Below are 18,842 nucleotides of genomic sequence, written 5' to 3'. Positions count from 1 at the left end.
AATTGACCAATCAGAGCACACATGCGCACAGGGATCAGGAGATTTTGCAAACTGGAAACAGAAATAAAGACTGAAAAGAAGAATCTGCCCCTGTAACTTTACCTAAGAACCAACTCTCAACTTTTGCTGCAGTTTTCATCCCACAGGTACTATACCCAGGCACTATACCCAGGTACTATACCCAGGCACTATACCCAGGCACTATACCCAGGCACTATACCCAGGCACTATACCCAGGTACTATACCCAGGCACTATACCCAGGCACTATACCCAGGCACTATACCCAGGTACTATACACAGGTACTATACCCAGGCACTATACCCAGGCACTATACCCAGGTACTATACACAGGTACTATACCCAGGTACTATACACAGGCACTATACCCAGGCACTATACCCAGGCACTATACCCAGGTACTATACCCAGGCACTATACCCAGGTACTATACACAGGCACTATACCCAGGCATTATACCCAGGCACTATACCCAGGTACTATACCCAGGCACTATACCCAGGCACTATACCCAGGCACTATACACAGGCACTATACCCAGGCACTATACCCAGGTACTATACCCAGGCATTATACCCAGGCACTATACCCAGGTACTATACCCAGGCACTATACCCAGGTACTATACCCAGGCACTATACCCAGGTACTATACCCAGGTACTATACACAGGCACTATACCCAGGCACTATACCCAGGCACTATACCCAGGCACTATACCCAGGCACTATACCCAGGTACTATACCCAGGCACTATACCCAGGTACTATACCCAGGTACTATACACAGGTACTATACCCAGGCACTATACCCAGGCACTATACCCAGGCACTATACCCAGGTACTATACCCAGGTACTATACACAGGCACTATACCCAGGCACTATACCCAGGCACTATACCCAGGCCTACCAGGCACTATACCCAGGCACTATACCCAGGCACTATACCCAGGCACTATACCCAGGCACTATACACAGGCACTATACCCAGGCACTATACCCAGGCACTATACCCAGGCACTATACCCAGGTACTATACCCAGGCACTATACACAGGCACTATACCCAGGTACTATACACAGGCACTATACACAGGTACTATACACAGGCACTATACCCAGGCACTATACCCAGGTACTATACACAGGCACTATACCCAGGCACTATACCCAGGTACTATACACAGGCACTATACCCAGGCACTATACCCAGGCACTATACCCAGGCACTATACCCAGGCACTATACCCAGGCACTATACACAGGCACTATACCCAGGTACTATACACAGGCACTATACCCAGGCACTATACCCAGGCACTATACCCAGGCACTATACCCAGGCACTATACCCAGGTACTAGACACAGGCACTATACCCAGGTACTATACAGTTCTAAAGAATCACTAGCTGACATTAAATTGTTTTTTGCCTGACCTGACATCTATAATAATTTATAATCTATCCCCTACCCTAACACATGGAGGGTAAGTTAACTCTTTCCCTCTGAAAAAGCTCATTGTGTTGTTGTTTTTTGCACTTACTATTTTTTTTTTTTTTTGTCATTGTTTTGTTCATTTATAGTAAGTTACAGTGGGGCCAATGTTGTGTATCAGTGCCAGTGTTATAGTGCCAGGGCCTGAATATCTGCCATCTGTACCCACTGCTCCTCACTGTATATAATGTGCTGGGTTTGTAAATACGGACTGCGTCTCACTGTATATAATGGGGAGTCAGTACCCACTGCCTTTCTTGCTATAAAACTAACATTAACACATCTAAAGGGGTGGTTCACTTTTAAGTTAACCTTTAGTATGTTATAAAATGGCCTATTCCTAGCAACTTTGCAATTGGTCTTCCTAATTAATTTTTTTGAATAATTTGCCTTTCTCTTCTGCCTCTATACAGATTTCAAATGGGGGCCAAAAAATATTGCTCTGTGAGGCTACAATTTTATTATTATTATAATTTTGTATTACTTATTTTTCCAAGTAGGCCCCTTAACTATTCATATTCCCATCTCTTGTTTAAATCACTACCTGGTTGCTAGGGTAAATAAGACCCTAGCAACCAGATAGCTGCTGAAATACCAAATGGAGAGCTGCTGAACAAAAAGCTAAATAACTGAAAAACCATTAAAAATAAAAGTGAATTCGAATGCGAACTACCCCTTTAAGCTAACTGATCCCAAACACAAATGTTTGCAGATCCCCTAACAGAAGTGCGCGTATGAATACTTTTACTACTAATACTAAACATTTTAGGGTAAAAAAAAAAAGCACCCCCACCCGCACTTTTGTACAGTATCCCTGGGAGTCAGTGGGAACGGCAAGAGGTAGTTGGGAGGTTAACTTTTTACGTCAGCAGCGAATCCACTAAGTGTCACATTAGCTGTAGGTCAGTCTGTGTATGGGCCATATTTAGCCTCCCCTAGTATCATCCTGCAAAAAAAAAAAAATATATATATATATTTATCTGTTGCAGGATGATGCTAGCTTACTTGCCCCCCCTTGGAAAATTTTCTGCGGACGCCCATGTGCTTGGAGTTTATATGGTCTTGTTTTTGTGTAGATTTCCTGCTTCCTCCCACAAGCCTAGTACATACAGACTAGTGAATTGGCTCCTGGTAAAACTGACAATGGTGTATGTGACTGTGTGCATTGTAAGCTTCACTGGGCAGGGGCCGTTGTGAAAGATGTTTCATGTTTGCTGCTGAATATGTTGGTGCTTTATAAATAAAGAATAATCATAATAAAACAAGCAATGCAAAGTTGGAAGCTGGTCCAGTCTCTGAAGCACAGACTGAAGACATCTGTTCTGGCAGGGAAACAGATCAGAGTATGTATTATTATGTCTGCCCAAATATTCAATATTTGTTACTGAGAAAAATAGGGTTTTGATGGTTGCACAGGTCCCTAACAAAATACTGAATGCTACATTATTATTATTGCCACTTTGGATACTTTATCTTGTGCTATACACAGGCTGTATCACCTCCTGGCAATACATCATAGGGCACGCAAACCCCTAAAATAACAGGTGGGAATGCCATAGGAAAGAATGGAGTTACGTGGTGATTCTAAGAGTTTTGAGCTGCCAAACTGCATGGAATCCACCCAATGCCATTATGGTTCAGCTTTGTACCCCAGGATAGAGAATGAGCAACATGACTGCCGCCTCAGCGAACACACAGAGGAAAGGCATAGTGGCATCTGCATGTAATTACTAATGTTTATAAACGTGTTTCATTCTCAGAATGTTCTTCTGTCTCTGTGGTTTGCAGATGTTACTGGTTCAAGCTCCATTTTGCAGTCTTAGATTTGTTCAGGGCCCCCTCAGCTTATAAGTTAGTTTAGAGATACTATATTGCATAGAAATCATGCTACCGTGCAGTGTTCCTACCTGCAAACCCTCACTGGGATTCAAATAGGCCCTGGCATTTCAAGAACACAGAGGCCCAAACCAGCCTAATATATAGTGACTGTCTATGGAAACCTACAGCAGCCCTTCTGGCATTTGCCAGCATCCACAGATTGCTACTCTGGCCTGATAGGCTGTTTTACTAATTGTGCCAGCACTGTTAATCATGGTAGCCAATCAGATCTTTGCATTTTCAAACTTGCATAGGCTAATTATAATTTAATGCTGATTGGTTAGCATCTAACCCATAGGATTTCTGTTTTTCACTAAACTGCAGCATGGGGAGTGTAGGATAATAAATAAAGTTTATGAAAAGCGGAAATGATCTGATATCAGCAAGCCTTTACACTCCAACATTTGTCAAAGTGTACTGCTTAATAAATGCCATTGCACTCAAATAAAATTACCCTTATTCTGTGTAAAATATTTATAATACAATAGCTTTCTATATTCTTATCATTTTCTCAGAAGTGTTGCCTTAATCTGATCCATACATTAGAGTTTCTTTTAGGGGAAAGGGCCACCCAAATTTCCCACTTCTCTTTGTTACTAATTCCTGAGTTCCTGTCGAGTAGGCGAAGGCGCTACCAACCCGCCCCCTTCTCCATTTCTATAAGTGCTGTGTCCCCATTTGAACTCTGCCTTTTTTTTATCCCTGCTTTATAGTTCCATCATGTCTCACACATATTTTCAGCGCTTTCACTATATCCACCTCCTGCTGGAGCGTGGGCTTTGTAAAAAAAAAAAAAAAACAAAGCAAAATGTATTGCTGTAGTGCCCTCTAGTGTCAAAGTGCTGTACTGTTGCCATCATAATAGCAAGCTCTTGTAATTATTTGTGCAGGGGAAGCACACACATGGGAATCTACTATTAATATTACAGGGAAGAATACTTGGCTAATGATAAATGTGAACTCTCAGTCCCCTCTCATAAAAGACCCTGTGGAATTAATATTTTCATTCCTTCCCATGAACAACTAAGCTTAGCTAGACAAAAATTTGTGAAAAGGCTATCAGGATGAGAAGGTTATTTATATAAGAAAAAAGTACAAATTCATTGCATAGATTTTTTCCCTGTTAACTTTTATGTTTTTTACTTGCAGTGTCTGGTAAAAAAACACTGACATCCCTCCTGTTACTTGACTTTGAATATTGTTATATTTTACAACAGGGGTACATTATTTTTTATAATACATAGTACGAGTAATATTATATTACAAGTTTCAGTGAGCCATGTGATACAAATGACATCACTAAGCACCAGAAATAGCTGATGATGTCACTAAACACCATTTATGAGGATATATTTTACAAGATATGTATGGCTGTTGTGTATTAGAGCTTGATACAATACATGTACAAACCAGAGTTATTAAGCATTTTCTTCTTCCTCAGATTAAAGTAGATGAAACAAGTGTTCGGTACATACCACTGTATAGAGATGACTCTGGGAAAATGTTGGTTTTAGTAGATTCCAAGACAGGAGAGTCAGGTAAATACACTTTTTTGTTATCATGCATTATTCATATATTTGTAGAGTGTTTTCCAAACATGTTGATGTGCCTTTTATTATCTGCTACTATATTATAGTGAGGTCCTGGAATCTTGTCCCCCCGCCCATACCATCTTCCATAGATCTTTATTGAGATAAAGCAGCACAATCATTTCTCATTGTCCTATCAATACTAGTAAAACAATCCCATTAGAAGCAATTGTCCTTAACCTTAGGCATTCTCCCATGAATTCAAGTTGAAATCATAACTTGCACAGGTACTCAAAAATGCCCACACAAAATATTGTGCTATAATGTCTGGTACTTGATTTTACGTACACACATCTGGCACTTCATGTATTATATTTACATTCTGATGGAAGTGCATGAAAACATACATTTGTTGTAATAAGTCACACACAGTATTTCTTTCTAAGTTTTTGAGCCAAGATGAGGATTTCCAGTCGTGGCTGACCCTTGTCTAGTATTCAAGTTGTGCTTTCTTTCTGCCTGCCATTGCCTCTGCCTGGACCAAGGACTTGACTTGTCTTGTCCCTTGTCTAGTTTTATGGATCCTGACAATAGCTGCATGCTGGGAAACCTGGGCTGCACCTTGACTACACTAATTGTCTGCTGTGTCTGCTCTTACATTCCTCTGGTGTCCCAAGAGGGGTTTAATGTCCATAGTTCCCACCACAGAATGCCAAAGGCACCTAAAGCAGACAGAGTGACAGCATATGGCCTGTTCACTGGTTGTGAATCTGATTTCTGTAAGCTTTCTTACTACTGACCATTAAACTGAGAAAAAATGTTATAATAACCTATGTAATATTTGATGTTTTTCTTTGGTATTTTTCTAGTTGTTGCTGTTTATTTGAATGGAACTTGGCGGTCTGTAGATGACATCTTGAGATCATCTGACCCATCAAAAGAAGGCCTGATACAGGTGATCAGAAATATAATACCAGTATTTTTTTATACACTACTTATGATAACATATCAAAAGAGTTTACTAATCTCAACACAGCTGTAAAGGCAAACTGCAATGCTTACTGATATTCAGCTTCTCTCCCCATACCCTTTCTGCAGTGTGGGCTAAACCATGTTTGCTGTTGAGTCAGTGAGTAGGTCTGGTGCCTTTATTGTCAGAGACAGCATGCAGTTTTACTCAGGGAAAGTCATAACCAGATCTCTGTCACCATTGGAAAATAGCAACATTGAGTATAACAACTTCTAACTCGTAATTGAACTAGAAATTTGATTATTTTGCACCTGTTATGTTTTAATCCATACTACAAAAGAGTTTGGCAAGGTGGCCACACAAGCAAGTTCATCTGTTAGTCTCTTTGTTTTTATTGACTCTAATGATTAGTTTGGCTGATGAAAATCAAACTGCCCAGATAGTTGGCATGTGCATAGCTCATCAGACAGACAGTGCTTTGATGCCACTCTGATGCATTCAATGTAATGATTAAATCTTAAACTGATCCCTCCACAAGTTTGGACAAAATGGCCCATCTGGTTACCTACATGTCAGGTAAAAAAAGGATTAGGAGATATGTAATCACGCTTTACTGTATCCTCTATTCTAATTATCTTGTTTTTTTCATCTGAACTGCTGAATATACAAACAGTCTCAAACCATGGACCTCAAAAAGTTGCAGGGCCTACCGAAAAGTGTGTCTGGGCATAACTGGGTATAGCCCGGATAGACTGGGGAATGGCCTAAAACATACTTTGTTTTTCAAATATTGTAAGGTATGCCCCAGTCCTGTATCTCAACAGATACATTTTTCTTTTCTCAGGTCCAGACATTTGGGGAAAGAATTGCTCTGTTTGTACTAAACTGCTTGGTGTGCGGGTTCTCAGAGGCAAATGGTTCGGGGCATGAAGCGTACTTCCTTCCACATGCTTCCAGGGAGCTTGCTAAGATCTTCTGGTGCCATGGAGAGGCAGTAGGATTTTACACCTACAAAAACAAAGGTGAGCATTCAGCTGTCTTAGTCACTATATCTCTTGACTGTCTCTGGGCACCAGAACTCGCATTTATTATATAATGTGACATACGCTCATGACTAGCGCCTAGTGCAGATCAGTCAGCTGATTTTACCTGTTTTGTTTAAGTGTCCTTTGCAAACAGTACTCTCATTTAGTATCATAAAGGGCACACAGCGCTGTATATGGAATGTATTAACCCTTAGTGACCATAACCTTCAAACAATGTCCTGTATGCATGTAATATCAGTGCAGCCTGCATAAACATGTCATTCATCATGCTGAAACTCAGACTTCCATTCATTAGTGGCAGTCATAGAGGGGCATATTTATAGTCACAGACAACATTCCCAAGGTTAGATTGGTATTTAGCTAGCATATTTGTAAAAGACTGGAATGTGTTGAGTACAGAGAGATTTACCTCATGGCAGGGATCCTTGTAACAGGTCATTGGTACCTGTACGGAGCCTGCCGAACTGCACAAATACTTAGCAAAGTGTTGGTTGGAACAAAATGTTGTTTGTCACATTGTTGGAAGTCAGCAATTTCAGATCCTGTACATCTATAAACAAGATGTGATGTTTGGTGTGCCAACTACAGATATGTACATTAGCTCTTACACACATAGCTTATCCACTACTCGGTATATTTTATGATTCAGCAGTCAGCCTCTCTGGAACATTATACAGTGAAGCTATGATCTGCAGTTACCTCTGTCACCCAGTAATTGCATGTTTACCCCGGTTCTGCAGTCAGATGTCATCTCAAAGGACATTGTTTGTTCTCTCTCAGTGCTGCATTCTTGTTGGGTAGTGTCACTGTTTTTAACAAACAGGGCAATTTTTGGCAGTGAGGTCGCTCTGGGAATCCCCGGTGCCAAGGCCAGCTCTAAAGCAGCAAAAATAATTACCTCCTGTTGACTGTCTCATCGCACTGATGTGATGGCATCCGCTGTGTGTTTTGACAATATGCTCAGTGTGCTGATTTGCTCAACCAGAAAAATGCAACTGGACGCTCCTAGTATCTCTGGCATTAGATAGTTAATAACATCTTTATTTTACTTCTTCCCCTTTATACTTATTTACAGCCACACTATCATAGTTATTATCCCACTTTTTAGTTTTATCCTATAGATTTACATATAGATATAGTTATATAGAACTTAAAAACCTTAGGGTCCATGGTGCAAGTGCTAGAGCGCTAAGGAGTGCACACCTCGTCGTGCTCACTTACCAAGCATTTGTGCCTCAGTCAATACTGCTCTCTGCACCCAGTGAGATCAAAAACTAGAAAGACAGAAATTGAAAGCAACAATTACAGTTCTAGTCATAATTTTATAATTATAGCTTTGGTTAACAATATAATGGAGTTAAAATGCAGGGTAATCAATTGTGATAGAGCCACTTTAAAGTGAGACTCTAAATATCTACTCTACAAAATATTAATGTACATAAAAAATTACCTATAGGTTGTTTTTCCCTGATAGGGCTGCTTGTGTAAGTAATTATTACTTGAAGTTCCTAAACCTGACTGTTTTGCCAACCTGACTGTCCCTGCTTAACCTGTTAACCATTTACAACCTGATTCTAATGGCCGCCCCCTCATAGAGGAGGCTCTGATGTAAAAGCATGGGGCAAAAATATAAATAACATGCAAAGACAATGTTATGATACATGTGAAAAGGTTTAATTTCTAATTTCAGTATCTCTTAAATCCATAGTATATCAGTCTTCCTCTAGAACAGTGCTGTTCAACTGGCGGCCCTCGCCCCCCCCCTCTGTGTGGCCCCCCACCTGTCTGGCTGCTTTGATGGCTTACCTTTGTGTAAGATTTAAATGGTATCAGTAGTGAGATTAACTGACCCCCTGCATGGTTCCCACCTCAGATTCAGGCTGTAATCCCCCTGTATTGTTTACACTTTTTAATCCCTACATTGTTCACCCTCTGCATTGTTCCCACCTCAGGCTTGGGCTGTAATCACCCACATTGTTCCCCTGTTCACACCTCAGACTGTAGGAGCAGTAGAAACCCACAAATAAACCCTGCACACTATAAAAAGAACATATACTGAACATATGCTGCCTGTGTGTGCCATACACACAAGCAGCATAGGTCAGGCAGAGTATGGAACACACAGGCAGGGTAGGGCAGGCAGAGTATGGCACACACAGGCAGGGTAGGGCAGGCAGAGTATGGCACACACAGGCAGGGTAGGGCAGGCAGTGTATGGCACACACAGGCAGCATAGGGCAGGCAGAGTATGGCACACACAGGCAGGGTAGGGAAGGCAGTGTATGGCACACACAGACAGCATAGGGCAGGCAGAGTATGGCACACGCAGGCAGGGTAGGGAAGGCAGAGTGTGGCACACACAGGCAGGGTAGGGAAGGCAGAGTATTGCCCACACAGGCAGGGTAGGGAAGGCAGAGTATGGCAGGTTTTTGCTGTACTACCACCATTAATATGGGTATGGTCATGTGATAACACAGGTGTGGTTTCAAGTGGCTGTGGTTTAAAAAAGGGGACTGGTCAAACTGGCTTCCATTATCGGCCCTCCACAGAAGTTGGACAGCACTGCTCTAGAACATTGCTGATAGAAGACACATTGCTGCCTTTAATAATAACAAGACAAATCATACAAAGAAGCAGATGACTCCATGGCAGATGGGGACAATAAAATGCTTTGGACGGCTGCACCTTGCCATTAGGCTTCCAGCATGGTAGCACATGGTAGCTGACCTTTACTATACAACCAACAGTAGAAGCTGTTTGGAGAAGATGTATCATTGTGCTTACTTTAATGTATAATTGCTTATTACTGCCTCATGCAGCTCTCATTTGACGTGGATTATTTCAAAGCAGTGTCTGGCAATCCCAGGCATAGACCATGCCCATGGAGAGATTAGTTGCCCGCGGTAGCAGAGATTTATTACTCCCAAATGCCTTTCCAGTGGTAACAAAGAGAATTGCTGGTGGAAAAACGAATATGCCTTGCTTCGCTTCCTTTCCCGAAGTCGCACAAAGTTGCTTGCAGGAGGAAACAAAGCAACGTATATGCCTTTCCACTGGCAATTTACTTTGCTGCCAGTGGAAAGGCATTTCAGAGAGATTAGTTTCCGTGGTAGCAGAGATTTATTGCGGTCAACTAATCTCTCCGCGGGGCATTAGCCTTAAGATAAGATTTAAGTTAAATCTTGCTGGAGGGCTGAGGCCCTTGAAGTCAAATCACTGTACATACATTTTAAAAAATATGCTTTGGTTACAACTTATTAAGCCACCATACCACGTGCAGCTAAACCTGCCGTATGGTAGTCATAACTATTTACCTCTGGTCATATGTAAATAGGCTGGCACCTCCCTGTGTAGTTGCACTTCAAATTATGTCTCCTGATCAAAGCATCTTCGATCACCATTTAAAAAGATACTTACACCAGAAATTAAACCTTTTTTACATCTATCATAATATTGTATTTGCATGCTATTTATAATTTTTTTTTAATTACATTACCTATCTGATCCCCCATGTTACTCTATGAGGAGGCTGCCATATTTGTATTGCAGTAGTCCAGGCTGAGAAGGGCAAAACAGTCAGGTTTAGGAACTTCAAGTAACAATGGCATAAAAAGGCAGCCCTATCATTGAAAACTGATCAACATGACCTATAGGTAACTTTTTATGTATTTTAATATTTTGAATAGTAGTTTTTAGTGTCGGTATCACTTTAACCCACTGCATGCCAGGGTAAATGGATGTGTGTTACGCCTCACCTGTACATAAGGGGTAAATCTCCGTGTAGCAGATGCTGTGCAAACACTTGTGTTTTTATGTGTTTTCAAATATTTAATCTAGGCGCTGCTAAGAGTGCATACCCACAGGGATACTGTGTTCCAGAGGCTGATGGATGCTCAGTGAATGTGTCGGGAATGGAGTTTTTCATTCAGAATACAAATCAGACTGAAAAATAGAAAGTGCAGCCGCAGAAACTTTTTTTTTAATAATTATCCTGTGCATTTTAGGGCGCTCTGAGTGCATCAGACACAGGTGCTCCTTTATTCACTTCCCATTCCAGGTCTAGCACCTGCAGTCACCAAAGTGGATCTGTTGCTTCTCAGGGTGGGTTAAAATGGCCCGTGGGTGTGCACACTAAAGCCTGTGGCACACAGGGTCAATTTCAGATGGCTCTGTTACTCTCTTCCTCCTACAGAGTGAAGGTGCATTGTGGGCAAAAAAATGGCAACTTGCACCACAGCTCTCATTTCTACATTTCATCAACAAAATGCAGCTGAAAATATGATTTGCTTGAACCACAGGCAACCTGTGTAATCCCGGCACCGGGCAATGTTATCAGCTTCCAGTCCTGGACACGGTATTTGTCCGTAAGAATTGGAGGAGACAAGGAGTGGGGGCTAAAATGCTACAAGATTACAGCCAGGCATTTCCAGAAGAAAGTGTTCTAGGTATCAGCAGCCCAATATCCCCTGCCATGTACACAGGTAAAACTTCTCACAGGCTGAGTATAACCTGTAGATACTAGGCTTCATTTCATAAAAAGAATATTAGAGGGTATTAGAAGTTTCATGATTATATAAAGGTGTTGACTTATATGCTTATACTTGGTACTTGTTGTTATTGTTTCTTTGTATTGCTTATCTTTCTACTGAGGCCCTCTCCTATTTATCTTTATCCTGGCTTGGTTGCTACGGTAACTGAAACACTAGCAATCAGACAGCTGTTGAAATATTGTAATATCTCTCTTTCTAGTCTGTCACAAATTCCTAACCTGTAATCCCAAAGATCAGGATCGTTTTTGGGAAGTGGAAGCCCCTGGATACTGGAGCCAACGTGTTAACATTTGGTTGAAGATTCAGCTTGGTGAAGCCCCAGCAGTAAGTACAGTTCAGCAACTTCCAGCTTCCAGCTTTTTTAAATAATCATAAAAACAAAAATACAGAAATCTTAGCTGACTTCCAGCATTGCCATTTATGGAATGATTAACTCTTGCTGCATGCTTTAACAAAGTTTCTGTTAATGATAACATGCTAAATGCTTCATTAGTTCACTTCTTTTGAGCATTATGATGCCAAAGTATGGCGTGCAGTCTGCTGGTTGTATTACTGCCAGGGAAATATCACCCAGGTCTCCTTCCTTATGGCCAGAGATACATTACATACTTATACAGTGGAAGTTCAACCCTTCCAACACTCACATATTTAAACTATATATACCAATGCCTATACTAACTGTAGATCTTACAATCAAAATAGCCTTTGATATTATGCTTGTCCAAGAAGTCATCCAAGCCCCTCTTATAGGCATTAATAGAAAATGCCATTATAACATCACTGGGCAGGGTATTCCCCAACCTCACTGATGAAAGTTCCATTCTTCTAATGTAAAGGGGTGACCTCTGGTGTATTTTTAATGGGAACCCCCCCCCCCCTATCTGTCTATAATTGAATAGACATATAATTTACTTGTAAAGAGATCAGGTCTCCTTGCAAGTGCCTTTTATTCTTTAGACCTAATACAACGTACCTTCTACCATTACCTCCTCCGATAAAACATTGAGTTATATATTGCTCTTTATTAGAAGCCCTGTATATTTTAATTGTGACACACCCATAGTTACATAGAGTTGAAAAAAGACCTGAGTCCATCAAGTTCAACCCTTCCAAGTAAACCCAGCACACACAACCTATACTGACCCATCTATACACTCACATACATAAACCATATATACCAACATCAATACTAACTGTAGATATTAGTATCACAATAGCCTTGGATACTATGCTTGTTCAAGAACTCATCCAGGCCCCTCTTATAGGCATTAACAGAATCTGCTGTTACAACATCACTAGGAAGGGCATTCCATAACCTCACTGCCCTCACCGTGAAAAACCACCTACACTGCTTCAAATGGAAGCTCCGTTCCTCTAATCTAAAGGGGGGCCTCTGGTGCACTGGTAGTTTTTAAGGGGAAAAATAACATCCCCCATCTGCCTATAATCTCCTCTAATGTACTTGTACAGAGTAATCATGTCCCCTCACAAGCACCTCTTTTCCAGAGAAAACAGCCTCAACCTTGACAGTCTAACCTCATAGCTTAAATCTTCCATCCCCTTTACCAGTTTAGTTGCACGTCTCTGCACTTTCTCCAGCTCATTAATATCCTTCTTAAGGACTGGAGCCCAAAACTGCACTGCATACTCTAGGTGAGGCCTTACCAGGGACCTATAAAGACTCAAAATTATGTTTTCACCAGCACTTTATTTGCTTTAGTAGCCACATAATTACTTCCTGGAATTAGAGAACTTGTTATCTACAAAAAACACCAGATCTTTCTCAGTTAAGGATCCCCCCCATATATACAATTTAGTATATAACTTTTAAATTATTTCTACCAAAGGGCATAACTTTGCACTTGTCAGCATTGAAGCTCATTTTCCATTTTGCTGCCCATGCTTGTTATGAGCTTGGCTGGTGTATTTCCTTAAGTACAAGGTGCCTTGTGCCCCTGAGTGCCCCAGAGTAGCACTTGCCAAACCAGCCCTGCCCTTAGTGTTTGTGCAGGAATTGAGATGTCTTTAATCAACTATAGACAGTGGTGGGATGATACATTTCTGTTACTGAATAAAGCCACCTTATATTTATAAACATTGATGTTTTTCCATCTGGTAGATGCAAAAGTCTTTCACTGAGAGTAATGGTGAACAAGATAAGAGAGTCTCCATTTTGGCAGTAAAACACCCCGGTCTCCCTAATGAAAAAAATCCCGGTGAATCCCCTGGTAACTTGGATGAGTTTGTTTCCTTGGGGAACTACAGGAAAAGGAAAAGCGTAAAACTGAACGTGGAAGAGATTTCAACAAAACATATGAAAACAACCTAATTTAAAATATAAGGGCTTATTTATGAACACAGCACTATGTGTAAAGTTCAGTTTTCAGGTACAAATTTTCATTTTTTGTACCCACAATGTCCCATTTCCACCCACAAATCTAGGATTAATGCAGATGCATGCTAAGTGGCATCTATAACAATGTCCCAAATTTGCAGCAGATCATTTCTTAATGGGGATGGCATCACTTCTGTGATCAGCATCAATAATGGCACTAGACAAGATCAAATCTGCAATTGCAAATGTGCAGCCTGCTAGGGGAAAGCTAGATTTACCACCAAGTTTAGGCTGGGGGTAATTGTAGGGTTCTAACAACATTTGAGTACATTTTAGCTGGTTGAAGGGGCATATTGGCATATTGGTCTCGGCACAAATACCTTTGTGAATAGTTTCAGTTTTGTGTCCATTCTAGTGCCTTGTGTTGACGTTCCTCAGTGAGCCCTGCAATACTTGGTCACTGAGGGCCCAAGGAAATGTCACTATTATGCAGTTACATAACATAACAATTATGCGGCAACAATAAGAAAAAGAGAATAAAATAATAGAATAATATGGAGAAGTTCCACCCCAGAAAGTGCAGGAATCATGGTCTATCGGGAGCTTGGTCTGTTCATTCAGGTGCCTGTTTAAAGGTAGCCATGCATACTAAGATCTTTCCCTGATATGCCGACCTTAAGGTTGGCAATAATGGATTGATCTGATGGCTCATGTATGGCCATCTTAAGGGCAAGGGCACACAGGCATTGGCTCAGCTGCTCGCAGCCTGTGGTTTTCAGGCAGTTGGAGAGAAGCCAATCTGCTCTCTTCCACAGATCAGTGTAGCTGCACTGACAAGTACAGCTTCCTCCTGTGTGCAGGTACACATAGTTTAGATTAACCCAAAAATGCCTTCTTTTGCTTGGTTTTCAGCCCAACCTCTGCTCCCCTCCGCTACATGTACCTGCACTCAGGCAGAAGCTATGCCTGTCAATGCACATACACAGAGATGAAGATCTGCTTCTCTCCACGTGCCTAAAAACACAGGCTAAGAGCAGCGGAGCCAATGCTCTGTGTGCCCTAAAGGCACTGCCACATGGGGCGGATTCTTGGCCTGGAGATAAACACAGGCCAACAATCTGCTCCTACGCTCTAAAAAATTTTACTGATGTGTGCAGGCATACTTGCTGAAATCTACTCCAGTGGGTGAGCTGGCAGGTGTGGGCCCCTGGGGTACCAGCATTGGTGGGTCTCGCACTGCCCAGTCTGACCCTGGTACAGGCTCATAGTAGAGTCATTGAGGTAAGAAAGATAACCTAAGGCAGAATAATCTTCCAAACAATGTCACACAGGGAGATTTGATTGCAATCTCTTTGGCCCATGTACTCACCACGCCTTGAGCAGGGGAGAAAATACCAGTGGGTACAGAACCTAAGGATCATACTGACATCAAAACAGGTGTTTGTAGCCAATGTAAAAAAAAAAAAGGTCTGTGCAATGTTCACTTATGTTCTGGTGTAAGGCTGAGAATCAAGCCATGAAAGGTTCATAGTGACCTCCAAAATTCTCTACTTACAAAACTCAAGACTTCATTATTTATACCACTAAGTATACTGAACAATACCAATGCAATTCAATTTCTCTGTACTGCAGTTTGGTGCTATGCCGCCTCAGTACTGTACAGTTGCACTATATACTTGTTTACATATCAGTTTCAGATAAAATGTAACAAACATTTTTTTAACATATATTAAATATTCACTAATATATAATACAGGTATGGAACCTATTATCTATAATGCTTGGGACCAAGGCTATTACAATCTCATAAAAATGTGAAAATGCCAACAGGTTTGTTTTACTATCAATATGGATGATGTTGCTTGTTTGTACAGGACACTATGGGGGAAGTGAGTATATGTTAAACAGGAGATTGGCATTAGTTGTATGATTAAATATGAGAAGAGAGTAGCTGACTCCCTCTGTCTGTATAAAGAACTATACTGTGGAGTAACTGCTAAATCATACGTAGCTATTTATTGTCCACTGTAATTAGAAAGCAGAAATAAGTTGGACCATATCACCCAGAATGTATGAAAGATTCAAAAAAGCATTTCCTGTACTTAAGCAACACACGGGATAGTTTAAATGTACCAGCGTTCCTAAAGGCATTGTCAAAGGTCTCTTACACTTCTCTGTCTACAGGTTTTCTAGAGTTTTCTCTAGGAAAACCGATTCAGTAGTTTCAGCTTCAATAATATCTTTATGCAGATGTGCCTGTCTGCTCCAGATCTCCCTCCTCATCTACCCACCCTGCAGCCAATCCCTTACCAAATCCTATGGCTTTCATATTTCAACTTAGCTTAGAAACAACCAAAGCACCTCTCCACTGTCACACCTAGTCTACTACAAACTATTCCTTACAGGCATTCCACTCCAAAACCCTCAACAATGAAACCCTTCAATATATATTAGCTCTGATCATAGAATACACTCCTTTATGCACCCCATGCTCTGATTTTTATCTTCTCCTGTTATTAACTCATCTCATTTCTGGCTGCAAGAGTTCTCCCAAGCTTCTGCCTGTCTCTGGAACTGCACAACTCCTGCAAAAAAGCTATCTCTAATTTGCTTCAAAGTTGGGAAAATTTGTCCTGACTTTAAAAGGGCAATTGGACCAATAAACTGAATTGTAGGTTTTGTATTTTCTCATTAAAAAACCTGAAGGGACCTGTTATCCAGAATGCTTGGGACCTGGAGTTTTCTGGATAAGGGGTATTTCTGTCATTTGGATCTCCATATCTTTAGTCTGCTAAAAAAAACATGTAGATATTAATTAAACACCAAATTATTGTTTTTGCCTTCAGTAAAGATTAATTACAAGTTACAAGTACATGGCACTGTTTTATTATTACAGAGAAAAAAGGAAACCTTTAAAAATTTGAATTATTTGGTTAAAATGGAGTCTATGGGAGATTGCCTTTCCTGTAATTTGGAGCTTTCTGGATAATGGGTTGCCGGATAACGGATCCCATACCTGTACTAATATATCTGCCAATAAAACTACTGCAGTCAGAGAATTGTACAACGTTACAGCTCTGACAATAACAAAACCTCCTTTGTTGCCTTCGCATGGAGCCTCTTTTCTCCTAATCTTTATTTCTCAACAACCTTATTGCTGCCTCTTGCACCCCTCTGCTCTTATGCTGAAAAGTCAGAAAATAACTAAATGGAATGAAATTTGAAGTTGGTGTCAAAGCAGCAGTTTTTTCAGCCAGATGTTTTATTACATATATTTCTTGTTTGCTACTTGAGTCGCTTCTTTTTCTTTAAACATATTTGAAATTCTTGAGTGTTTTTCTGTTAGCGATATCATACCCCCATTATTGTTTCATTCTGTAACCCATGACTGTTAATTTATTGTAAACCCACTGTTTAATATAATTATGATCTACACTATTATTTAAAGTGCTGCTATATTTAAAGTGCTGCTATATAAATAAACAATGATTAAATGTACTGTTTACTGTTTGTAAAATTTGTATTTCCACATACACATCTTATCCATATTAACAGCCAGCACTTCTATAATTTCACTAAGTATCATTTAGGGCGATGACAAGATCACAAGGATATTCGTCTCCCCGCGATTCATCTCCTCTAGCGGCTTTCCTACTGGCAAGAATGTAGATCGCAGGTAGGAAAACATATGTGTTACTTTGGCTTTTGGCCGAAGTTGCCTCGTGAGGAAATTTTTATGATTTATGGATTTACGATCTCGGTGGAAGGAAAGCATTGGAGGAGATTAGTTATCACCGCTAGTGGAGATTAATGGAGGGGCAACTATCCTTCTTGTGCGTCATCGCCTTTAAAGTAGAAAAAAACCCATACTAACATCAGTGCCCTTGGTGTGTCCTTCACAACTGGACTATTGTTATAATAATCTTGTATTTTTTCAAGTCTCATATAGAAGCCAAACAGCACTCCATTATACATTAAACTGCTTATTGGCTGGGATTAGGAATCATATTGAAGTCTTCTCTTAACTTCTCTGCACAACTGTATATTATATACTGTATAATATAACCAACAGGCCTATACATGTGTAGGCTGGAGTGATAGATGACAGTGACGGGAAGTCGAACCAGCGTCCTCTTTCTGTGCTAACATATTTCAGCTGGATCACCTGATACCCCTACCCCACCCCAGGGCTCCGGTGCCACTGATTTTTGCCATTAAAATACTCACATGAGTGTTTTTAAGCCAGGCAAGTACTGGTCATTTTTCTGCAAGCAGGAATATACCATCTGAGCAAAGCTATGTGTGCCATTTTCCATATTACTCTCTCCTCTGCTGATTCGGTAATTTGGATAAGAAGGAATTTACTGTTCTGGTAAATGCACAAGAATCTGTGCTGAAATGTGACTTTATTTTTGGAAGAATATTTGCTGCTGGAATCATCCCGACTATCCCTCCAGTAAGTGGCACAGGTAAGGGCTGATAGCATTACATACACAGCTCAGGCAGGGGTGGCTAGGAGCATTGTGGGCAGATATGCTTCGCACATGTGCTTTGCACTTCAAACTACCCATTGTAACTTAGCCCTGAGTGTGAATGGCCACTTTTGAGTGTAATTTATGTTCTCCCGCAGTCAGCATAGGAGCACAAGCTGGCTATTTATATCCCCACATACAATTTTTAGGAGCATTTTTATCCTGTAAGTTAAATTAGGCCAGAGCTGCTGTCCTTCATTCCATTCCATTAATGCTTCAGGCAAATTTACCCTAATGACCAATTCCTTCTCCTATATCAGTAACTGATAATGTGTGCCCCTCACAGCTGAACTTTTGCTCACATGACTTTAGGCTATGATGGGTTCCTTAGTGAAATAATGGGTAAGAACTTAAAGTTATAATATGAAAGGCCCCCCACACCTTGGACTAAGGTCAACTTACTGCTGTGTCTGCTGTATAGAGTAGCTTGTATAGAGAATCAACAATCTAAAAAACATGTTAGAATTACCATTTTTAAATATGTTT

The 18,842-nt window shown here is 40.7% G+C and overlaps 1 protein-coding gene across 4 annotated transcripts in view; it reads left to right on the top strand.

Moving 5' to 3' along the window:
* Positions 1 to 17,322, top strand: part of fam169b (family with sequence similarity 169 member B) — a 33,047-nt gene extending 15,725 nt beyond the window's left edge. For 2 of the 4 annotated variants that reach the window (XM_018092473.2, XM_031899238.1), the window contains exons 4-9: positions 4,836 to 4,932; positions 5,793 to 5,878; positions 6,738 to 6,915; positions 11,238 to 11,420; positions 11,689 to 11,813; positions 13,609 to 17,322. In XM_018092473.2, coding sequence (XP_017947962.2) covers positions 4,836 to 4,932; positions 5,793 to 5,878; positions 6,738 to 6,915; positions 11,238 to 11,420; positions 11,689 to 11,813; positions 13,609 to 13,818 — 879 coding nt within the window. In that variant the 3' untranslated portion in view covers positions 13,819 to 17,322. The remainder of the gene's footprint in view (positions 1 to 4,835; positions 4,933 to 5,792; positions 5,879 to 6,737; positions 6,916 to 11,237; positions 11,421 to 11,688; positions 11,814 to 13,608) is intronic. The other 2 variants (XM_018092474.2, XM_031899239.1) reach the window with 1 other exon arrangement.
* Positions 17,323 to 18,842: the final 1,520 nt, after the last annotated feature.

This window comes from Xenopus tropicalis, chromosome 3 (assembly GCF_000004195.4).
Source record: "Xenopus tropicalis strain Nigerian chromosome 3, UCB_Xtro_10.0, whole genome shotgun sequence".
Taxonomy (NCBI): domain Eukaryota; kingdom Metazoa; phylum Chordata; class Amphibia; order Anura; family Pipidae; genus Xenopus; species Xenopus tropicalis.
The sequence above is the reverse complement of the archived record's forward strand: the minus strand, read 5'-3'. Positions and strand labels throughout refer to the sequence as shown.